Source organism: Rattus rattus, chromosome 7 (assembly GCF_011064425.1).
Source record: "Rattus rattus isolate New Zealand chromosome 7, Rrattus_CSIRO_v1, whole genome shotgun sequence".
Classification (NCBI taxonomy): Eukaryota; Metazoa; Chordata; class Mammalia; order Rodentia; family Muridae; genus Rattus; species Rattus rattus.
The window spans coordinates 100,037,410-100,059,574 of record NC_046160.1 but is presented as its reverse complement, the minus strand read 5'-3'; the positions used below and the strand labels follow the sequence as shown (position 1 = coordinate 100,059,574).

Sequence of the window (22,165 nt, the reverse complement as noted above, 5' to 3'; positions counted from 1 at the left end):
TGGTTCCCTCTGTGCCCAGAAAACAGATAATGGGAAACCCAACCTTGCTCACCAGCTGGAGAAAATCCAAAACAGCCAGGTACTAACATCTAGAGAGCAGAGATAAGGCCTGAGGAAAAGGTCATAAACTTGTGGTACCTGCATCCTGGAGTCCTGCTGGGTAATCCCACACTGGCCTTGCTTGAGGCATGCCTCAGGCTTATACACACGTGACTGCATTTGGCCCTAACAAGTCTCTCTTCTGGAGAATGGCCTGCAATTAATCTCACTTATTACCTCTGAAAAGTAACAACAGAAGAGTGGCGGGCCAAGTCCAGCTCCAGAGTGTCTAGGGAACTGCAAGCTGCATGGCCAGGTCTCAGACTGTCTGGGCAAGTTGTGGCTCTTTGCCTTCCTCTCCCACAACAAAGCCTAAGCAGGGACTCCAGACAGACCAAAGGAACCAGGGGATTTGAGGCGCTGGACTGAGCTCACACTGGCCCAATGGGAGATGACAGCCCTGAGGCTACACTTGGAGCCGTTTCCAACAGCGAGGGAAGAATAAGGTTGTCTGGTGAAAACTTGTGCGACCCATGAAACGGAGAACAATAGCAACAGGGAAATGAGGAGTAACACTATCTGTGAGTCCTCGTGAGTCACTGGTTATTCATTCCTGTGGCTACCGAGTCTCCAAGTTCTCCGACAAGCTGACAAAAGCACAGCCAGCACTGGGAGTCTGTCTCCACATCTTAGCCTCGCTGGGCAGCCTCGCTCACTGAACTAGCAGACTATCAGCCTGGAATCTGTTGTTGCCATCACAGAAACCAGTGAGAGTACCTTCTATTTACTTAGCCTCCACTTCCAAGGAGATCAAAGGCAACACAAAAGCTCTCAAAACAGACCAGCTTACATGCAAGCATGCTACCCTATAAAAAGACGAAGCAACTAGCTAAGGGTCTCTTCGTGTCAAAAGCAGTACTAAAACTCACATCTCTAAGCTACGACTCCCATCTTCCTTAAGCTTAGTCCCTTCTCACTACAAAGGAGGAACAAAAGACTAAGTCAATATCCAAAAATACCCTCTTCACAGGGACTTAACATGTGAAAATGAAAATCAGGATTCAGGACTGAGCAGAATGCCTCTGACTGGGACCACAGCACAGCCCAAACTGGGACCTCAGAATTCACTCAGCACTGCTGCTGGGTGGCTGCTCCCAGGGCTCCACAGGAACTGGAACCTTCAGGTTGAGTCCCTAGCTGTCCTAGCAACCAGAGGTTACTTGGGAGCCACAGAAGACTTCCCGAGGCTCCTTAGACTGCACTGGAGTCTGGCAGCAGGCTTTATGCGTAAATAGAAGCGAGTAGAGCTGTAGACCAGTAAACCAGATGGAAAGCACAGGGGACTACACAGGGCTGCACTCTGGCTGCAGAGGCACTGAGGCAAACACAATACACCAGGTCACCGCAGGCCTGAGTCTGGCTGGGAGAAGGTCAAAGGAAATTAGGTCTCGGCTCGGACTTTGACATATCCTATCATTTTTTTCCTCTTATTTTCAACAGGTGCTACCAAGAGAAATGTCTTCAGCTATCCAGAACTTTTATTAAAACCACCCCCACCAAATATGTGAAGTGCTACAAACTCCCCTCAAATGTGTACTCCAACATTTGTTTACAGTGAGAGTGCTTGCTGTCATTCACATAGACTAGCAGAGGCTGCAGCACAAACATGTTCCACAGGACTGCTGGCTCTGCCCTGCTGTGAAAACAGAGTACTGCAAACACTCGCAAGGTGAACAAAGCTGTTACGTATAAACAGCTTCCTTTCTATGACTTCTATTTCAAGAATGTGGTTACTCTGTAGACTGTAGATCAGACAACAGACTTTTCCTATGGGGAGGACTTTGTGGAGAGCGCCCAGCCTTAAAGTGCTGCAGCCTTGTTTGTCTCCAACTCTTGTGAGTTGGTTCTTCTGATCCCAACCACAATGACTATGGGAATAAGAGACACCATTCCTGGGCATGATGTAATGTGCTTATGTCACTTCCGGGACATGGTTTCTGTTTCCCAAATTAGCTCCTTAAACACTAATTCTGACACAAACAGCAACTTCAAATGTTAAGTAATTCCTCCCTCCCCAGGTCTTTCATCTTCCTTCTCAAGCTTCCAGAAAGTAGCACAGAAGATATAACAGCTGGGATTACTGGCACGGGGTGGGGGTGGGGGTGCAGGGAGTGGGGCTGACACACTGAGACACCTGACAGCTTCATTTCAAGGGAACAGGATCCCTGTGGTCAAAGGCTTCACTCTAAGAATCACACCTTCCCACTGCTCACCACTGAGGGACCGCCGCTGCTGACTCTACACTGGTTCAGGAAATTTCATACAGACAACAGTACTTGACACGGTGCTAAGAAATGTATCGTTCTCTAATACAATTTGTGATTGTCCCAATATTGTTCTTTAAAAAAATTTTTTAGATAGGTATGGTGGTACATGCCTTCAATCCCAGCACCCAGGAGGCAGAGGCAGGTGGATCTCTCTGAGTTCCAGTCAAAAGCAAGACAACTTGAAGTAGGGTAGGGAGGTGGGGAGGAATAATGGGTGAGGGCTGGGGATGAATATGAAAAAAAAGTCAATGAAAATGGGGAAAAACACAAAACAAAGTAACAAAAACATTTCAATTATTATTCTGTGTGTCTGTGTGTGCACATGCCATGGCACCCATGTTGAGCTCAGGGAACAGCATTCAGGGATGGCTTCTCTCCCACAGTGGGCCTGTGGCTTGAGGCTAGGTGGTTAGGCTTACGAAGCAAGCACAGTCCCCAAGTATTTTGTGCCAGGCTGAGGCTTTAGTACCAAGATCCCTTTACTGCCTTTGAGGATACTGCCATACTTGAAAACTGAGAACCAGGAATTTCATATTTGGGAAATTGTTTTGTATTTTTTCTCTTTCTTTGTTTCGTTCTTTCACCCTTCCTTCCTTCCTTTTCTTTTTCATAGACCAAGATTTGATTTTTATTTCTTAAAAAAGCTGCACATTTCTTTCCCTTTCTGACTCTCTGCTTGTGCCTTCAACACTTTCACAGTGATTTTCTGCTCCTCCGTAAGGAAAGCCCACTTGATCCTGCCACAGACACACTGGGTGCACATGGAGCCACCATAGGCCCTGCTGACGTGCTTCTTTGTCTTAGACAATCTCACAAGGACTTTAGGTCTCACAGCACGGACCCCTCGCAGTCTGCCTGGACACACCACATGCAGATTTAGGTGCTTTCCCCTCCTTCTTGGTAAAGGTAAGCAGTCCTGTTGGCAGGGGTTCGAGAGCGACAGCCTAGATTTGTTAGAGGCAGTCCTGTAGGAAAGCCTATGTCAGACGCTGGACCAATCACTCTCAGTGCCTCTCTAAGCACTGCCTCCAGAAGACGAAAAAAAAAAAGAACATGTCCTTTATTTTGTTGTTGTTTTTTAAATTTTCCCCCACATAGGGATTGTTAAAAAAATATAGAAAGAGAACATTATTCAACATAGTGCTTTCTTTCTCAATTCAGACCTTGCTTTATTCAGACCTTGCTTTATATACAGAATCATTTGGATCTTAACCTCTACCATTTTTTTCAAGTACATAAAGGAAATACCTTCCTACTCCTCAAATCAATGCTATTAAAGGAAGCTGTAGGCACTTAATTATGTAAACTGGTTTTGAAAATGTAAGAAACAAATGCCCTTCCAAAGCAGAGTCCAAAGTACCCAAAGCACAATACAGTACACGTTTAAAAACAGAACCGGAGGCAAGCACAAAGCTCAAACTCAGACATCTACCACAGTGACTCTCCTAACTATCAGGAATTTCCTCCTTATGAAACAACTTTACAAATTCAACTAGGCCTTGGGCTCAGCGCTAGAGGAAGTGTACAGGCAGGGAGAAGATAGCTGTTTGCTAGATTCCACTCAGAGCTCTCTGTGGCACCATCACACTCAGGATGCAGTGCAGGCAGGTCAGTCCTGTGTACCCCAAATGCTAGCCCGGGGCCCTTCACTCACTCACCTGCTTCCAGGGGGGCTGGAGTGGTTCTCAGGCGTGTGGAGGTCTGACTGTATAGACCACGTCGGGACACTAGGACTGATGACAGGTCGAAGGGTAGGGGGGGTTGACGCACTGCTTCTGTTTATGACATTGCTTGCCAAATTCAGGTTTGTCACCTAGAAATGAGGGGATGGAAAGAACTTGATTTCACAGAGCTTTAGAAAAGTATCATGAGAAACATATGGGAACAATCACAGTCTGAGCGATGCTGACTCATCTGGGCTGAAAGCAGTGGCTGTGACACAGGCACAGAGCAGAGACTGGCTTCTGTGCACGGAGAGCAGAGGTGGGGAATGGGCAGTCTGAGAGTTAGGTGTAGCAAGCACTCATTCTATCCCTCTTCTCGGGATGGTGCTGGGCTGAGTCAGGCAATGTTCAAACCAGACAGCCTTCTTTCCTCACCCGGAGGTTCTGAAGCTCACCCAGCTGTACTCGTGAATAATAATAGCAATAAGAATTATACAGAAAGTCCACTAACATGGATATTAACCTTCATAAATAAGTTACACAAGGATGGAATGTGGTCAGCCATTGAATATTTAAAACTAGTTGTTTCCATCTGTGAGAATGATTTCTTTAAAAGTGTAAATTACAAAGAGACGGTAAGACAAGCTCGTTATGTTATACTGTTATATAATAAACGTGTCCAACAGTGGCAAGGGGTAGAGCACAGGGGCTCAGATTAATGCTATGACCACGAGCTGAGACAGTATTTCCTGAAATTAATTTACCAAAGTTATTCAGGTACACCACTTAGAACACCATACACACACTCTGATGTATACTTCTAGACCAATTCAAAGAATGCATCCGGGGACAGTGACAGTGACCATTACAACAGCAGCTAACATGTGTTAGAATCTAGGAAGAACCATCCTTTGTACCTATGAGTCCATCCTCCACTTCTCATGCAAATTCAGAGTCTGGTAACGAGTACAGCGAGGGTCCTGGTCCTCAGTCTGCACAGCAGCAAAGGGTGAGGACTGCACTGAGGCCTTGGGTTATAAGCAGGGGAGCAGAGGACTAGGGTTCAAGTGACTGGAGTGCCGGGGTCCAGCTCATACCACACACTATAGAAAACACGCAGGTCCCCGTTGCAGAGTTAGAGAAAGAATGAAGGAGCTGAAGGGGCTTGCAACCCCATAAGAACAATATCAACCAACCAGAGTTCCCAGAGACTAAACCACTACCCAAAGAGTACACATGGGCAGACCATAGCTCCAGCTGCATATGTAGCAGAGGATGGCCTTGTTGGGCACCAATGGGAGGAGAAGCCCTTGGTCTTGCCAAGGCTGGACCTCCTCCTCCCCCCCAGTGTAGGGGAATGTCAGGGTGGGGAGGCAGGAAGGGGGGTGGTTGGGGAGAGGGAACACTCTTATAGAAGGGGAGTGGAAGGGGATAGGGGGCTTTTGATGAGAAACCAGGAGAGGGAATAACATTTGAAATGTAAATTAAAAATATCCATTTTAAAAAAAAACATGCACTTAAAAGTAAGCATTGTTTTTAACCATGAAATAGGAGAAGGTATAAATGGCTAACAAGATGGTTACATTCTGCTCTATTCACATCAAAGAATATTGCTTATTCATTCACCTCCTCCCCCAGAAACACCTGAACTACGAACATGATGTTAACTCAAGGGGGAATAAAACTAGTAAAAATCACAATGTAAATCTTAAACATAAAATAGACGTGTGGATAAACATCTCAAAAGCTGGAAAGGAAAGATCCAGAATACACAGATAGCATCTACTTCAGCACTGTGGTGTCATTTCTTCCTTGTGCTTCTGAGTATTCTCCATATTTCTCTAGTATTTAAGGAGCCACACCATTTTTTCAAAGTTGTCTGTTCCCACTGCAGTGGGAAGGCGTTCAGTGTCAGTCAGTGACAGCGGGTGAGAGGAAAGGGAGGATGTAGGAAAGCCCTTCAGAACAGGGGTGCAGAAGACTCAGTGCTGAGTGCAGGACTGCTGTGTGCAAACTGCCAGAGCAGTGTCTCAGACCTTCAGGCAAGAGAAACAAACGGAAGGGAAATGCTCTCCTATAAGACACCGACGGGACCTAAATAACCTTACTATTTATAGGGAAGAATTCTAAATCTGAAAATGACCTGAAATCAGGAAACATAAAGTCCTCTCTAGCAACAGCACAGTGTCTCTTCCCTAGTTATAGAGCTTGTAGGAGAACAGCCCAAGCTGTACCTTCTGGACAGAAAGCTGTTTTCCATAGGTAGGGAGCAGTCTCTGGTGACTGTGAGGCTGGTGTATGGGGCACTGTGGTTCTGTTCTCTAGGGTGGGCCAGGCTTTAGAAGTGCCCTGGGAGCCAACCATGACTTTTTACTCCTGCTCTGCTGTCTGCAGGCACCAGGGTCAGAGGGAAGGTGCGGGCTAATGCACACAGAAGGGAATGGTGAAAATTAGGGGCGCACCTCTTCTCTGGATGCCAGTCTCTTTGAAGTACTCCTTCCTATACCCTACAGGTAGCAAGGGCTAGATTCTGAGACAGTGACACTGGCTCCAGCAGGACTGAAGGATATATTCCTAACCCACACAGTCTCCACTCCTGTCTGCTCTGTTAAACACCAGGCATTTTAAATTAGTTTAACGTGATCTTGTAGGCTGTGGAAATACCACAGTGTGAGAAAGGGCGTTGTGATATGTAAGAGTTGTACTGAAACACAGATTCAGTGGTTAAGAGAGCTTGCTGCTGCTCTAGAGGACCAGGGCTCAGTGCTTAACACCCATGGTCTGGTGGCAGACAATACCTGTAACTCCAGCTCAGGACTCCAGTGCCCTCTGCTGGTCTCTGCAGCTACATAGCCAGACATACATATTTAAAAAAAAAAAAAAAAAAGTTGTACCAAATCATAATAAAGGGGGCTTAATAGTTTATAGTGGCTAAACAATAGATTAAAAAGTGCAGAGTTTGCCATGTTTAGCGCAAAGGGCAGAATCTGGAGAGAAGTGTATGCAGAGGGGAGGAGAGGATGGATTTGACAGGTTTGATGATCAATTCAGCCCCTAATCCAAACACCAGTGTTATCCCCTCACAGCAAACACCCACCTACCGAGAACTCTGTGTGCCCTGGAATGCCATCCTCGCCTCACTCATCCAACCTGGGGAACGCTCTTATCCCTCTACCTTACCAAAGAGGGGACAGAAGTCTGAAGGAGCTAAGCAGGTCACAAGCACCATACATCTAAGTGGTGTCAAGACCAAGGTGAGATGTGTTGGACTCCAAGTGCATGTGGCATGCTCTCCTTAGACAGCATTGCTTAACATCTGAGTGGCACCAGACACGCTGGATGTGACAGTTCACTTACACTTTACACATTACTCATAGAGGAAGACACTATTTCACAATGAAGAGAACTCAGGCTCAGAGAGTCTACTACAGTGCTTTACCCAAAGCCATGCCACAGTTGTGGAACTTGGGCTTTGGTTTCAAAACCCATTTTCTAACCTGGATGTAGGAACAATCCTGTTCACTCTAAACTATTAGAAAACACTTTAAAACATTATCAAACATATCATCATTAGCTCTTCTATCTTTCTTTAAACTTTACTTCCCACTTTTACTTTTCCTCAGAGGACATTAAAGAAATAAGACAAAAACCAAGCTCGGTCAGTTCAATTTGTCCCAAAATAGAGTAAAAGGTGGCAGAAACACGCAAGAAAGTCTGAGCAGCTGCTGGCTCTTAATTCAGTCGATGTCCATTCCTTATTTTCTAGATGAACCAAGAATTGGCAGCCACGGTGACTTCTTTATACACAAAAGTGGAGCACTGTTGATTTACTTAGAGAGTCAGCAATGGTCAAGGCAGAGATGAGAATACTCGGCAGTCCCACGCCTGCTCCTTACCTCTTCCCCAAACAAACCCCGCTCCACCGAGTGCTAACAACCCAGTCCTTACTGTAATGGAATGGTGTGATGCAGTTTTAAACAAGAAAAAGGGGAAATTTGCAGGTCACTCTTGTTTTCTAGCTTTGCTCTTCAGAACACTACTTAGCAAAACACTTCCTGGTGCTGTCATCAGAACATTGATCAACTGATAACCTGCACAATCCACCAGGGCAGCCACTAGGTACGTATGACTAAAACGTGGCTGAGAATCTAGATTTTAAACTTTAATTTTAAAATGCAACTAGCTAGTGGCTAATTTACTGGCCAGCACTCCCCTTCAGTCTTGACCATCTCTACAGACAAATATGTATAATGGGTAAACAACAACACACGAACTATCCTGGTCCTCTTCTAGCCTCTTGGTCTTTTCTATAATGGGCAGAAGAAATCGCTGAGCTACTGTGGACCCCAGCATCCTTTTTTGGCCCTAGTTCTACCTTACTTTCCCTGGGAAAGGCGAATCTCCTGGCACTGGTGAATCCACAGGTCGATGAGGTCTCAGGGCGTTGAGAAGATAATTATGGGTGTCAGCACATTGCATCTGCTTCTCCACCTGCCTATACTTCCCTAGTTCTGACTAGATGAGAAAGTGAGAAATGGTACTGTGTACATGAGACATAGAGCCATAACAACTCTTTTATTGCTAAAGAAGTTTTTCAAAAGACAGCCTTAGCTTATGGTATGTAAAAACCATAGTAACACTTGTCTTTGTGTTAAAGGAGAGGTCACAGTCATTGGGCAGCTGGCTTCCCTGGGCTAATGCATGCTACTAAATGCTACTGGAATACATGCTACTAAACCTGTCAAGCTTAGAATCATGACATTGGCCACAAATGGATTTAGAGGACAAACAGAGCAATTTAAAAACCATTTTTAATGGACATTCATTTTTTTAAAGATCTATTTTATTTTATGTGTTTTAATGTTTTGCCTGCATGTATGCATGTGTATCAGGTGGCCATGGAAGTCAGAAGAAGGTGCTGGCTTGCCTGGAACTGGAGCTACAAATGGTTATGAGCTACCATGTAGATGCTGGGAACTGAGCTCAGGTCTTCTGCAACAGCCAGCAGGGCTTTAAGCACTGAGCCATGCCTCTAGCATCTTTATATAACGTTAGCGCAGCAGTCTGAGAGGAGCCATGTGCATCTGTAAGTGCATGTCTGGGACGTCCTACTAAAGGTACAATGGCATCACCTTCCAGTTCCCACTATCAGCAATGACTATGGAACCATAGGAACCTAACAATGGCTGAATTTATTCAACAGCTCCTTGTAGGCACTGCGCTCAGCATGCCTTGTGTGAATTAATTTATTCTTAAAGACAGAGTAACTGAAACTGGTTGAGAGGTAAAATAATCGCTCAGTGTGACTCTTAAATTTAATTCCTAGACTTCCTAAGGCAAAGCTTCCCAATCTTGTGACTTCAACCATGTGTCAGCATTTGCACCTCTGTACTTCACTTCTTACAGCTTTATTCTGTGGAGCATCAGCGCCTGAACTCCTGGACACCTGACCCAATGTAGAACACAGTCCAGCCTCTGCAAACTGAAGCCTACATTTAACAGAATCCACAGATAGTCGACTTGCCTTCTAAGTCTGAAAATCACCAAAAGGCAAGAATGGGAGAGGGGAAAGCACACTGCTTCTTCTCCTTCACAAGCTAAGGGAACCTTCCACAGATGGCAGAAACACCCTGGAGGAAGTGAGACAGAAAACAAGGAGACAAGGAAGAAGAGGAAACAATTCCAGGAGGGACATTCAGGGTTCATAGTTTCTTGGAGTTTAGGTGCTTAAACTTTTAAAGTATGCTGAGGATCCAGATGCTTACAAAACATTTCAGAACAAACTTTAGAAAGTCTAAGACTACTTGCTATACTTCTGTTATTAAAAAGCAGTATTTAAACCTAAACCCCATCAGGTCATTCATTACATATGCCTCCACCCCTGCCTTCTGGCTGGTTAGCTAAGGGAGCAATTGCCTATGGGAAATCTGGCCTTGGGGCCTGCCTGGCAGATGTTTCTCCCTTGCTCCTTCCCTCCTCTGTAGCTCCCACTCTTGCAGCAGCTAACCCAGATGTTCTATACCATTCCCTGTCTCATGTCCACTGCACGGTGACCTCAGTGAATTTTTCCGTTTAGTACCAAGCACTATTTATTTTAGAGTCAGCCTTCCGAATAAGGCAGGTGAGCAAATATCTGAGTGCGTGGGGTAAGGGCACATCGCACACATTCCACCTAGACAGGTGTTTAAATTACAGCAGGGATAAATACGGGTGATGGATTGGAACGAGGATGGGAGAAACAGAGCAGGCAGCCGACTTCCGGTGCTGGCCTGCCAGTGTTCCTGCTAGTCACCGCTGTTTGCTAAAGGTAGCGCAGATGCCAGCACTATAATTAAAATACCACGGAACTGCCCTCGTGGGTTCCCAGAAAACAGCCCCGATACTTAGAGACAGGCTCTTACTGCTGGGGGCAGACCTAACTACATTTCCTTGGCTGAAGTTACACGCAGTCCTGCATGCTCAAAACAACTTTATAACTCGAATATAATTCAACGGAATCCCCATATTATCTATGTGAACCAAGGCTGGGGGAGAATGGGAAGGTACAAAGAGAAACGTGGCTTCTGCCCCACTTTCAAGCCACATAGGACCTGACCACCTAAAACTCGAGATAAAATAGTATTTGAGATCTCCAAAACATGGCACTAAGAAAATTCAAATAAGGTATATGACATAGATGCCTGAGAAGGGGATGAAACACAGAGAACAGCAGAGAAGCAGGAAGAAATGTCTGAGAAGCAGATGTTGGCTTGGTGAAGGGCGGAGTGATGGAAGACAGCCAGAGACAGACGATACCTTGGGAAGAATCTACCCTGGCTCTAGAGACAACAGGAACCTTCTGGGAGCCCCACCCAGGCCATGCTGTGTGAGGGTTGTGGTGAGGGCAGGCAAATGGAGAGCTGTATCCTGGGATGAGTTGAAACAGTTAGTGGTTACAGACAGTTACAGTAGTTATGTCCCTTGCGCCAAGGCAGGCCTTGGAACTGGGTTTGAAATCTGACAAAGAGAGCTTTCAAAAGTCTGTGTAACCGAGTTCACGTTCCCAAAGTGATGGGGGAGGCAAGATGGAGTTCCTACCTTTTAAAAAGAAAGATGAAAGAATGGCACACACCTTTAATACCAGTACTCAGGAGGCAGGGGCAGGCGGTTCTCTGTGAAATTGAGGCCAACTGCCAGCTAGATCTACATATCAAATTCTAGGACAGTCAGGATTACAATAGAAAGACTCTCACTTCCACCTAACCTCCCAAAAAGTAGTGAGTAGTGGAGTGGCAGATGTCACTAGAAGGCTAGAACTTATGAGGTCCCATATCACCTCTTTCTGCATAGGCCACAAGGGAGAGGGCGCTTTAGAGCTAGAGGAAAGAAAGCAAGCAGGAACTGGATTAAAAGCCGGGTGCTGCTCTGGCTGGTGCCTCACATTACTTTACAGACGATGAATGCCTGGCCTCAAAGCTCGGGCAAAGCTCTCAAGTGTGTGAAATAACAGCTTTGACACAGAGTTCTGTTCCCTCTCTACATAATGACTATACTGCGTGATTTCCCCTGCACTGAGACTGCAAAGGGCTGGAAAAGTGTTTGTGAGTCTCGGTGACTAACCTCGGGTTTACCAGGCTGTTTGCACACTTCATGTATCTTATGCTTTATCAAGATGGAGATAGACAATCATTTTAACATCATTAGTAACAGCTTGACCCGTGAGTAGCGGTGGCACAGCATGCAGGAGTGGCATTCCTAACACCAGTCAACTGTATGCATGCCCCTCAAAACCTTACATTTCTCATCTAGTAAGATCGAGAGGGGTGCTGCAGAAAATAACTTCTCATCAATGAACACAAATATTTACAGGGAACCTACTTTGGGTTTGCCATTCTTTTGAACATGGAGGAAGGCAGATGAAAGTAACCCTTGCCTCTATGAAGAGGACAGTCGAACGCAGTCATATTTTAATATTCATGAATGAATGCAACAATGATGGTGAGAGATTTGAATTTGGATCAAATTATCCATAAAGACGGCTACATACCACCTCAAGGCTTTTAAGAGCTCTAAACATGGAGGCCAAGCCTCCTTGGTATCCATGGACACCGAGAGGGAGTCTGTATAGGATGTCTATGAACACTCTGGAACTGAACACAAGGGTTTCTCTATGTACACTTTTTTTTCTTCAGGAGAAGGATACACCTTTCATTTGATTCTCAAAGGAATCACATGGACTGAAAGGATCGTGGGTTTGTCTAGAGCTGCGTTCCTGCTGCCCTCAGAAGCACACCAGTGGAGAATGGTGCGCTCTCTCTCTCTCTCTCTCTCTCTCTCTCTCTCTCTCTCTCTCTCTCTCTCTCTCTCTCTCGCTCTCTCGCTCTCTCGCTCTCTCGCTCTCTCGCTCTCGCGTTCACATAGACAGACCCATCAGAACATGGGCAGATCTGCTTAGTGCTGTGGAGATCTGAGAGGTCTAGAGCAGGGCAAGTGGTGGCCTGTTCCCTCTAACTTGTTTCATGTGTATTTATAGAACAAACAGTAATCTCCAAACAGGACATATCACATCTGCTACCGACTAGCTCAAGGAGAACGTGGAGGCAGGCATTCGCTTCTTGCAAGCTGCTTACACTGGGAAAGAGTGTCAAACACGACAAGTCACCCTTAAGCAGTTAGACACTGAACACTGCTCCAGAGGTACTCCATGAGTATTCATTAAACTACTAGCTACAATAAGCAATAAACATACGCTGTAAGGCAGTTTAAATTCCTTTTAATTCCTGGATGCTGATAAAATGAACCACAATTATATTCCAATCACTAGGAGATAAGGGCCATAATGTTAATCATATTCTAAAGGGGGCTGGGAAGTGCAAGGAATTCTGACGCACTCCTGTGTTAGTGCTGAAGGTTCCTGGCAACTGCCTCCCTCTCTTGAACTTCACCAGCTACATAGCACCCTTATACATTGTGCCAGATAACAGTAAGAGTTCCAGGTCAAGATTCTTGGGAAGCCAACCTGAGAAAATAGCCAAGTCTCTTTGTAGTATTTCTAATTTATGTATTATGTTCTTGCAAGCTGGTGGGGGCCACTGATAGCCCATAGGTAGACTTACACGAATTGACAAGGGATTACCAAGGCTGGATTCTCTCTCCCCCTCCACTAAAAAGAAAGCACTGACCCCCACAAAATAATCTGATAAGGGAATAATTCAATAAGTGGCCAACCATCTTGACAGGGTATATGTTTTAAAACATGCATGTGGGAGGAGAGATGTGTGTTGTGGTGCCTCTTCAGGCTCCGGCAAGGTACAGCGACAGTTCTGCAGCCGTGGTGCAGACCTGCAGGCGGACGTGATGCTCAGCCACTTCAGCCTAGGAAAAGAGCTACATTCTGACTAAATGAAGAGGCAGAGACCACTAAGATAAAGCACAGCCAGAGAGATGAGTCCTGGGACAGTGACTTACCAGCGTGTGACCTTAACAGTGCCACTTGTCCTACTAACTGCTATTTCTCCATCATCAGGAGCTTAAAAAAAAAAATAGGAAAAAGCACTTTCCACGGTCTTAAAATGGAAGAGATAATGCACACAAAGTGTTGTGAACACACTATCCTAGGCAAAGTAGGAAGGTGATGCATGTCGGCTGCTATGGTATGCAGGGCTGGTGTGCAATAATCAATGAAAAAGAATGGACGAGCAAAAGTGTTAGTGTTAAAGAGAATACAAAATTCCAATAACATACAGAGAGTCTTTTCCCTTTAGCAAGCACACGGTCTAGAAAGTACAAGGTCCACCCTAAGTGCTGGGTTAGAAAGAACTGCCATTATGTGGGTTACAGTCAAACCGGCAGGAGACGAAATGACTATCATCCACCTGCTTTAAAGAGTGGCTACTGAAAGGCTACAGGCAGGGACACAATAGGAAGACTTCTGGCTGTCGTGGCAGGTGCCCTCACCTATTTACTAACCACTATGTCCGGGATGCAGACTTTAGGGACTACTGGGGTAGGGAGGGGTTGGATTTAAATACTGTGCATGGGTTAATCTTCAAGGATCTCATAATACAGTGAATGGAGCACAATGAAGGACCAGGGTTGTGGATCAACAGTTGAGTAGCATCGCATGACCTTGCATTCAATCTCCAACACTATATGATGATGACGACGATGATTTAATAAAGAGCAAAGCACATTTATTAAATAAAGTTGTCCCTCCATATCCTTAAAGTATTAATTGTACAGCCCCTTGAAGATACAAAACTCTACAAATGATCACGTTTCTTATGCAAAATTACATTTGGATACAGCCTCCGAATATCCTCTCACAAAAACCCCCACCAATAGACTACTTATATGACATAAAGGCTATAACTTTATCATACTTAGTTGTTTAGGGAAGAATGACTATGGGAAAAGGTCTGTACATGTTCAGTCAGGTCCCAGGCATCACAGGATACTGAAATTTAAGGTACTTACTGTCTGTTAAAAGAGACAGTTATGTTGACATAAAATATGAAGAGGGAATCAGCATAACAGTGAGTGAGTGAGGTGGCATTCATGCAGCCCCTGGACAGATGGACAAATCAGACGTGGTGACTAGGAACCTTTTCTCCTGAGAAGACGGCATAAACTTAGGCATATAGACTAGCAGAAATCCTAGCTGAGCTACACAAAATCCTGTGTGCTGCAATGGAGACAGAGGGACCAGTATGCTATAGGCAGACTTTCAGTCAGATAATGGGTAGCCTCACTAGTTTGGGTTTCATATAGTCTCTCTGATCAAAGAATAGTAGGATCATACATGTAAATTTAACACAAGAGGTCTTTAAAGCTGAGGAAAAGCAGGAGGCACTGCCAGGAGGTTGTTTAAGAGGTAGCTGTAGCTGACCACTTGGAAGATAAGCAAGGCCTTTAGCAGAACAGTTGATGCAAGTGAAATAGAGAAGACATGGAATGGAGACACTGGAGTCGGAATGAACAAGACTTGGCAGGAGCTTGGTGCACGAGAACGGAAATAGAGATGCTGATAAGCCAGATTCCTCCCTCAGGTTTCTGGGGTGTCAACACTACTAATAGCAGAGACGACAGGAAGGACAACTAACAGCCTTCAGATAGACTGCACGGAGGAGTCTACCTGCGTGCTTCTGAGATATGTTCACATATGTGGCTGCTGGCAAGATAATTAAGGGGAAATGTCTAGCAGGCAGTGGGATATCTGGACATGGCACTCAGAGGTATCACATAAAGCTGTGTATAGGGGATTTATACCTTAAGGAAAGGTTCACTGGAAGATAACCACAGCATGAAGGGATAGAACCAGGGCACCTCACACTCTTCACTCAGGACTACCACAGCATCCCGTGGTTGCTTCTAGCTCCTGGTGTAGGGTTGAGGGCTTGTGAGAGTTCCCCTTCTACATCAGCATGTATATTGGAATCATCCTTGTTCAGCCCATGTTTAGGAAGCCAAATTGGAAGAAGTCATGGGTATATCTTAGGACATTTCCATGCAACAAAACCACACGAAAACCTTTTTTTCTCTGGCTCTTACACCCTGAGCTTTGCCCTCTTCTGCAATGATCCCCAAGCTTTAGATGTAGGGGCTGAGCTGTAGATCTATCAGTTGAGCCTGGGCTCCACAACTCTGCATTAGGATAGGCTGTGGTTTTCTGTAATGGTCTCTGCCTGTTGATGAGGAATAAGGACTACACTTATCTGTGGCACAAGGACAAATATTTAGAATGTAGTTAGGGATTATGCTGGTTTAGTAAAGTGGTAGTTATAGGTTCTACTCCAAGATCCATGACTTCACTAGCCCTATAGTTGGCTAGGTTTCCAGTTCCAGTATGACTTCCCTCTTGTTAAGCAGGTCTTAAGTCCAATTAGAGAGCTGCTGGTTACTGCCAAGGTGTGCATGCCTCTACCAAACCCTTAGAACCGCTGTGCCATGCTGGTTGTTGTTGTGGCTTACAGGCATCACAGCAGGGCACAACTGCTGGCCACTTCCCTCCTTTGGGAGGTTTGTTTGTTTGTTTGTTTGTTTTGTTTTTTTGTGGTACCTTCTGGTACATGAAAGCTGGTCCTCAGGGAGGGGTTTTCAGGGCAGACCCAGCTCAGGACTCTGGGTGCTTTGCCCCAGGTGCATGGTGCCTGCAGCAGTGACAGTGACTTCCGCCATTGGCCCTCTTTCTTTCTTTTTTTTAAGATGAGGTAATCAAGGCTAGACAGTAACTTCCCAGTTCTCACTGACTCCAGAACTAATGTTTTCCCAATTTACCTTGTTGTCCTTCTAAAAACAAGAACAGGTAACATATATGGTATCAAAAAGAACATTTTCTACTGACATAGACTAGAGAGTCGAAGGAAACAGTAAACAGCCACAAGACCAGAGCCTAAGTGCACAGCAGTTGGTGTGTTCAGATAAGCTCAGAATCAAAAAGGAAGCTTCTGAAGCCAAGTCATGTTGCTGTAATGTCCAGGGAGGACAATGGCATCCAGTGCAAGGAGTCAGCGCTGACTCAATGTCACTCTCCAAGTGGAACGGAGTCAAGGTCCACTGTGTACCTTTTGGTAGCTACTGAAAGAGATGGGTGATAAAGAACTCCTGTGTGTGGATGAGGAGTGGAAAACTAATGTACTGTGAAGCAAATGCTCTGTACCTGATATATTTGTCCACAGCATTAGACCTCAGAGTCTCAGAGTAAAGAGTAATGAAATGAAAGAAACCCAATGGCTTTCTGTTCCACTCCCCATCAAAATGAAAAGTCTCTAGGGCTCAGAGCGTCTCCTCCCTCTCTGTCTGTCAGCACATTTCAGGAGGCCTGGCCACGTTGCTGCACGGCTGGCTGAGGAGCAGACTGACACAGCACACGGGTTCGTGGTAGGGCCCTGCCTGGGTGGTCTGCTGGTATCCCTTTGATTAAATTCCCAGGCTGGGAGAGCTGGAGCTGCTCCTAATGATAGCTGGGTCCTGAAATCTCTAACTTGCTGGCCAGAGAGGGCCAGTGCTCCTCTGATGCCCTGCCTCCCACTCCTCACCACAGGCTGGGCTCCTTCACCACATTCTTCTGTACACTAACAGCAATAACCACAAAGCCCTGTCTACACTGATCTGCTCTCCCTTGCAGCCCTGACTGAGGCAGAGGTAGTGAGATCTCACACCTATGCCAGCACCCCAGAACTCTTCCCTCTATGGGCATGGATGCTTCTTAACACAGCTTTCAGCAGTGTACACAGCAGTCACTAAGGATCCCATCCCAGAAGATGGCCAGCCTCTCACACACCAAGGGAAAGTTCTAATCCAACCTGCTTGTTTTCTAAGGTATGCACTGAATCACCATGTGCGAGAAGGTATACGCCTCTTTTATTTATACTGTACAAACCCTGTCTGAGGGTCCACTGCTTATATGTGGATAATGTCTGTTCTTCTTATGTGTTCTAGGATGTAAATAAAGCTGACTCATAGCAAATATGATAAAAAGGGAATTCAGGAAATCAGTTTCTGTCTTTAACTATATAAATTCCTTTAAAATGCAGGCCCTAATTAAATCCTAAGTTCCTCAAAGCCTTTTAGCCAGTTGCGGGCTTAAGAACCTCCTCTATCCAATTTAGCATTCCTTAGTATGGCACTGCTCATCCTCCAGTTCCCTCTCTTCTCAGCTACCTGTGCAGCCCAGTTCAAACACGTGTGTGTGAGTGGTACGTAGTCACCCGTGCGAGCACCCAGTCACTCTGCCCAAGGGCTTGGGCTTCCCTCCGGCTTCAGCTGCAGTGCCCAGTGCAGACTCCCCAGGTAAACTCATCACCCAACTTGCTGCCCCAAGACACACACACCAGGGTTCCTGGGGGGCTGAGTCTGCCCTTTCTATGATGCAGATGAAAATGCATGCTCTAAAGAGGCTGCTTTGGCCATCTTCCTAGTCCCACTGACAAGCTGAGTGACCCTTTGGCACTTATGCTATTCTCCAAAGAAACAGCTTGTGGTGCTCCCGGCTATTAGGGTCATGTGTGGGTGGCTGTCGATTTCATAAGACCAGGAGTCATTTCTCAGTCAGTATGACGTCATATCATCAATGGTTACCACCAAAGCCAGGAATGCTCTTAAGAGCTTGGATAAAGTGTTTTGTTTTGTATTTTTAAATAAAAAAAAATCCCAACAAAATACAAAGTTTTCTAGACTACTTTAACAGGATAAGTAGCTGAAATTTCAGATAAAGATAAATGTTTTCTCAAAAATCTCTACAATTTAATTTTGTACAAACCTTCAATATAGTACAAATAATTTAAAATCTGCCTTCCCTGTTCAATGAAAGTCTATTAATTCCTTGGCTACAAAACAAATAGTTTATGGGATATAACTAAAGCAATGCTCAGAGGAAAATTCATAGCCTTTAATATAGAATGGTTAAAATGAAATTAGAAATTCAACTCAGGAAATAGAGAACTAAAGATAAAAAAAAAAGCACAGTAAAGGAATTAGTTAAGATCATGCTATAAAATAACCCATAATAATAAAAAAGCAAAAACTTAAATATAGAATTAATCTTTTGGAGGAGGGGTGTGTGTGTAATTCCAGACAGGCTTTCTCCATGTAGCCCTGGCTGTCCTCAAACTCGGAAATCCACCTGCCTCTGCCTCTGCCTCTGCCTCTGCCTCCTGAGTGCTGGGATTAAAGGTATGCTCCAAGACCACCCAACTCCGAATTAATCATATGAAGGGGAGTTATCTACTGGCCAACCAAAAAAATGAGAAAAAGAAAATAAAGCACAAATACAATCAGGATCTGAAGATGAGGGCTGTATTAAGTCAGGGAAACCCTTGTATCTGAGGAGGTTTCTGTCCATACACAAAGCTGCTTGTGCCGACAGCAACAGTTAGTGCCCAGGTGCTAGTTCAGAGACTCCTGGAGCTCTGCCTACTTCCCTGCAGGAAGCCACAGGCATTTAGCACCCAGTCCATCTAAGAAATGGAAACAACTTTCCTTTTAAACAGAACAGAAAAGAAAAGCAGCTAGAGAACAAACATGTCAGAGTGTATATTAACAGCCACTATACAATGCATTATTATTTATTTATTTTCTTTCTTTTTTAAAATTTTATTTATTTATTTATTTCATATATGTGAGTACAATGTCGCTGTCTTCAGATATACCAGAAGAGGGCATCGGATCCCATTACAGATGGTTGTGAGCCACCATGTGGTTGCTGGGATTTGAACTCAGGACCTCTGGAAGAGCAGTCAGTGCTCTTAACCGCTGAGCCATCTCTCCAGCCCCGCATTATTATTTATTAAGCAAAAGAAAAAAAAATAACAGAAGTTTTCAAATTACAAATAAATCCCTGTGTCCACTGAGAGTAAATCATCTTAGAAACATTGTATTCCTAAATCTTTAAGGGCTGAAATATTCCCAAGTACACAACATTTAGACTTTGCAAAGAGGCTTATGACCCCGTTGTGCTTCCCCCAGCAATGAACATATTCAGAGGTTGAGAAATGAAGTGTTCAAAGTCATAGAGCTGTCAGTGGGAAAAGGACACAAGCCTTGGGCTGGCTAATCCAACCCTTTCTAGGTGCTCCACCTTGGTGTTTTACACCCCACAGCACCTCTCTAAGTACTACATCACACAAGTACCCTACTCCTGAGACTCTCAAAGTTAAGACTGACATCTAACGGCGGATTCTGAGTCTTACATGTTAGAGTTGATAGACTTGTACACAGGTCCTGGGATTACAGGTAAGAAAGACTTCCCAGGCAGGGTATAGAACCTAGATATGACAGGACCAGGATCTTAGAATTTTCTGGGCTCTGTAACATAGTAAATGATAGGAACTGAGAATATGTGAACACTAATATTGAGTGTTTTTTATAGTAATCACAAAGAAAATAACTTAATACCTTGATGCTTCTACATGTTTAGTTAACTGGAAGTCAAAACATTGGCTAGAGCCCAGCCATCTTCACTTTTCTCATGGACAGCTGACACTTACAAATTTCTTCTCCATTTACTGTGGTCATGCCTAGTCCCATCAGTCTGCGGCCAGCATTTAACTATCCATGCCCTCCAAGTCTGATCACCAGCATTTAACTATCCATGCCCTCCAAGTCTGATCACCAGCATTTAACTATCCATGCCCTCCAAGTCTGATCACCAGCATTTAACTATCCATGCCCTCCAAGTCTGATCACCAGCTTGCTACATTTAACTATCCATGCCCTTCAAGTCTGATTACCAGCATTTAACTATCCATGCCCTCCAAGTCTGATCACCAACATTTAACTACCCATGCCCTCCAAGTCTGATCACCAGCTTGCTACATTTAACTATCCATGCCCTCCAAGTCTGATCACCAGCATTTAACTACCCATTCCCTCCAAGTCTGATCACCAGCATTTAACTATCCATGCCCTCCAAGTCTGATCACCAGCTTGCTACATTTAACTATCCATGCCCTCCAAGTCTGATCACCAGCATTTAACTACCCATGCCCTCCAAGTCTGATCACCAGCATTTAACTACCCATGCCCTCCAAGTCTGATCACCAGCATTTAATTATCCATGCCCTTCAAGTCTGATCACCAGCTTGCTACATTTAACTATCCATGCCCTCCAAGTCTGTTCACCAGCATTTAACTACCCATGCCCTCCAAGTCTGTTCACCAGCATTTAACTACCCATGCCCTCCAAGTCTGATCACCAGCATTTAATTATCCATGCCCTTCAAGTCTGATCACCAGCTTGCTACATTTCCTTGCTTCTGGCTGCACAATAGGCCTCTTCGTCTATTGGGTCAAATACTAGGGATTGGAAACGATCTCTGCCCACCTGTTGAGAGCAGATCGAAGTTGAGCCACGCCCATGTCAGGATTCTCTGAGCTCAAAAAAATTTTGTTTTTTTGAACAGAGAACTAGGATACCACCAGAGAATGGTGTGTTGTCCACTTTAACATGTACTTGAAGCAATTTCACCTCCATACCTCCAATTCCTCCCAAGATTTAATTATTATTATGGAGTTACAACCAATTTTAAAAATTAGCACAACAGAAACAGAAAGACATAACCACACAGTGAGTATCATGGACTATTATCAATACTTCATAGAGAGTTCTGATTCCATTTAGCATTGAGGAAGAAGGTTTCTACTAATTAATACCACAGAGACTGCCAGAAGAGAACAAAGAGAGCCCAAAGATCATACAAGTGTCACATACCATACATATGCACACATAGGCCTGCACCCTAGAGTCAGTGCCCTCCTGTCTGTCTCTGCAGGATCTGCATCAATAATCAGACGCGAAACATTCTCAGATCATGAACTAAATGGAAACATGTGTGTGTGTGTGAGTGTGTGTGTGTATGTGCACACGCGCGCATACGCATGTTTTAATCCCTTTAAATTATATTTACAGTTGAAATTTAGATGTTACCTATGCAATACTATATACCATAAGAGCCAGTAACAAATTGAACTTTTCAATGCCTGTAAGATTTATTTTTTTTATAGTTAGGGAGAAACAATCCAGTTATAGAAATATAAATGGACAGAACAGAGACTCACTGGAGACTATGAGCACACAGGAACAGCTAAGTGATGGAAGGACCAGTATGCCCCGTCCCAGCACCCCAATTCCAGTGGCAGCCTGGTCTGCCCTACCTGTTGGGTGAGGAGACTGATGTGACTGGCTGGGGAATACTGCCTGGCTGCCTGCTTCTCTGCGAGCCGCTGGAGTTCAGCCGTGACCAGACTTTGGTTGTACCTTCTGTTGAATGAAACATCTTCACCCTCTTTCTGTGTCTTGGCTATTCCTGAATGATGCTTGTGTGGATGGCATGACCCTGCTGAAAAAGGGGAAAGAGTTCTCACCCATTTAAGAATCAAGTCTTGAATAAAATACAACAGTAGCAAACAATTATCAAGCCAACGGACACTCTAACAGCATAAAGGCCAAAGATGATCTTCAAATGGTCATCAACCCTCTGTAAATCCTTGCCATACCCTAGAAAGTCTTCCTATAGGCAAATGATCATGTGTCTATCAAGGACTCCTATCACAGGGAGCTGGGAAGAGCCAATGTCAGGATGTTCTGAGATTCACTGAGCAGCAAGGCATTGGGCTCTATCCTCAACACCACGAGGAAAAGAGAACGCAAACATTGAA

At 44.7% G+C, this 22,165-nt stretch overlaps 1 protein-coding gene across 13 annotated transcripts in view; it reads right to left on the bottom strand.

Moving 5' to 3' along the window:
* Window positions 1-22,165, bottom strand: part of Ttll5 (tubulin tyrosine ligase like 5) — a 219,707-nt gene that overhangs the window by 89,962 nt on the left and 107,580 nt on the right. For 11 of the 13 annotated variants that reach the window (XM_032908172.1, XM_032908169.1, XM_032908174.1 and 8 more), the window contains 2 exons: window positions 21,662-21,846; window positions 4,025-4,179 (listed from right to left, as the gene is read on the bottom strand). In XM_032908172.1, the coding sequence (XP_032764063.1) occupies window positions 4,025-4,179; window positions 21,662-21,846 (340 nt within the window). The remainder of the gene's footprint in view (window positions 1-4,024; window positions 4,180-21,661; window positions 21,847-22,165) is intronic. The other 2 variants (XM_032908171.1, XM_032908177.1) reach the window with 1 other exon arrangement.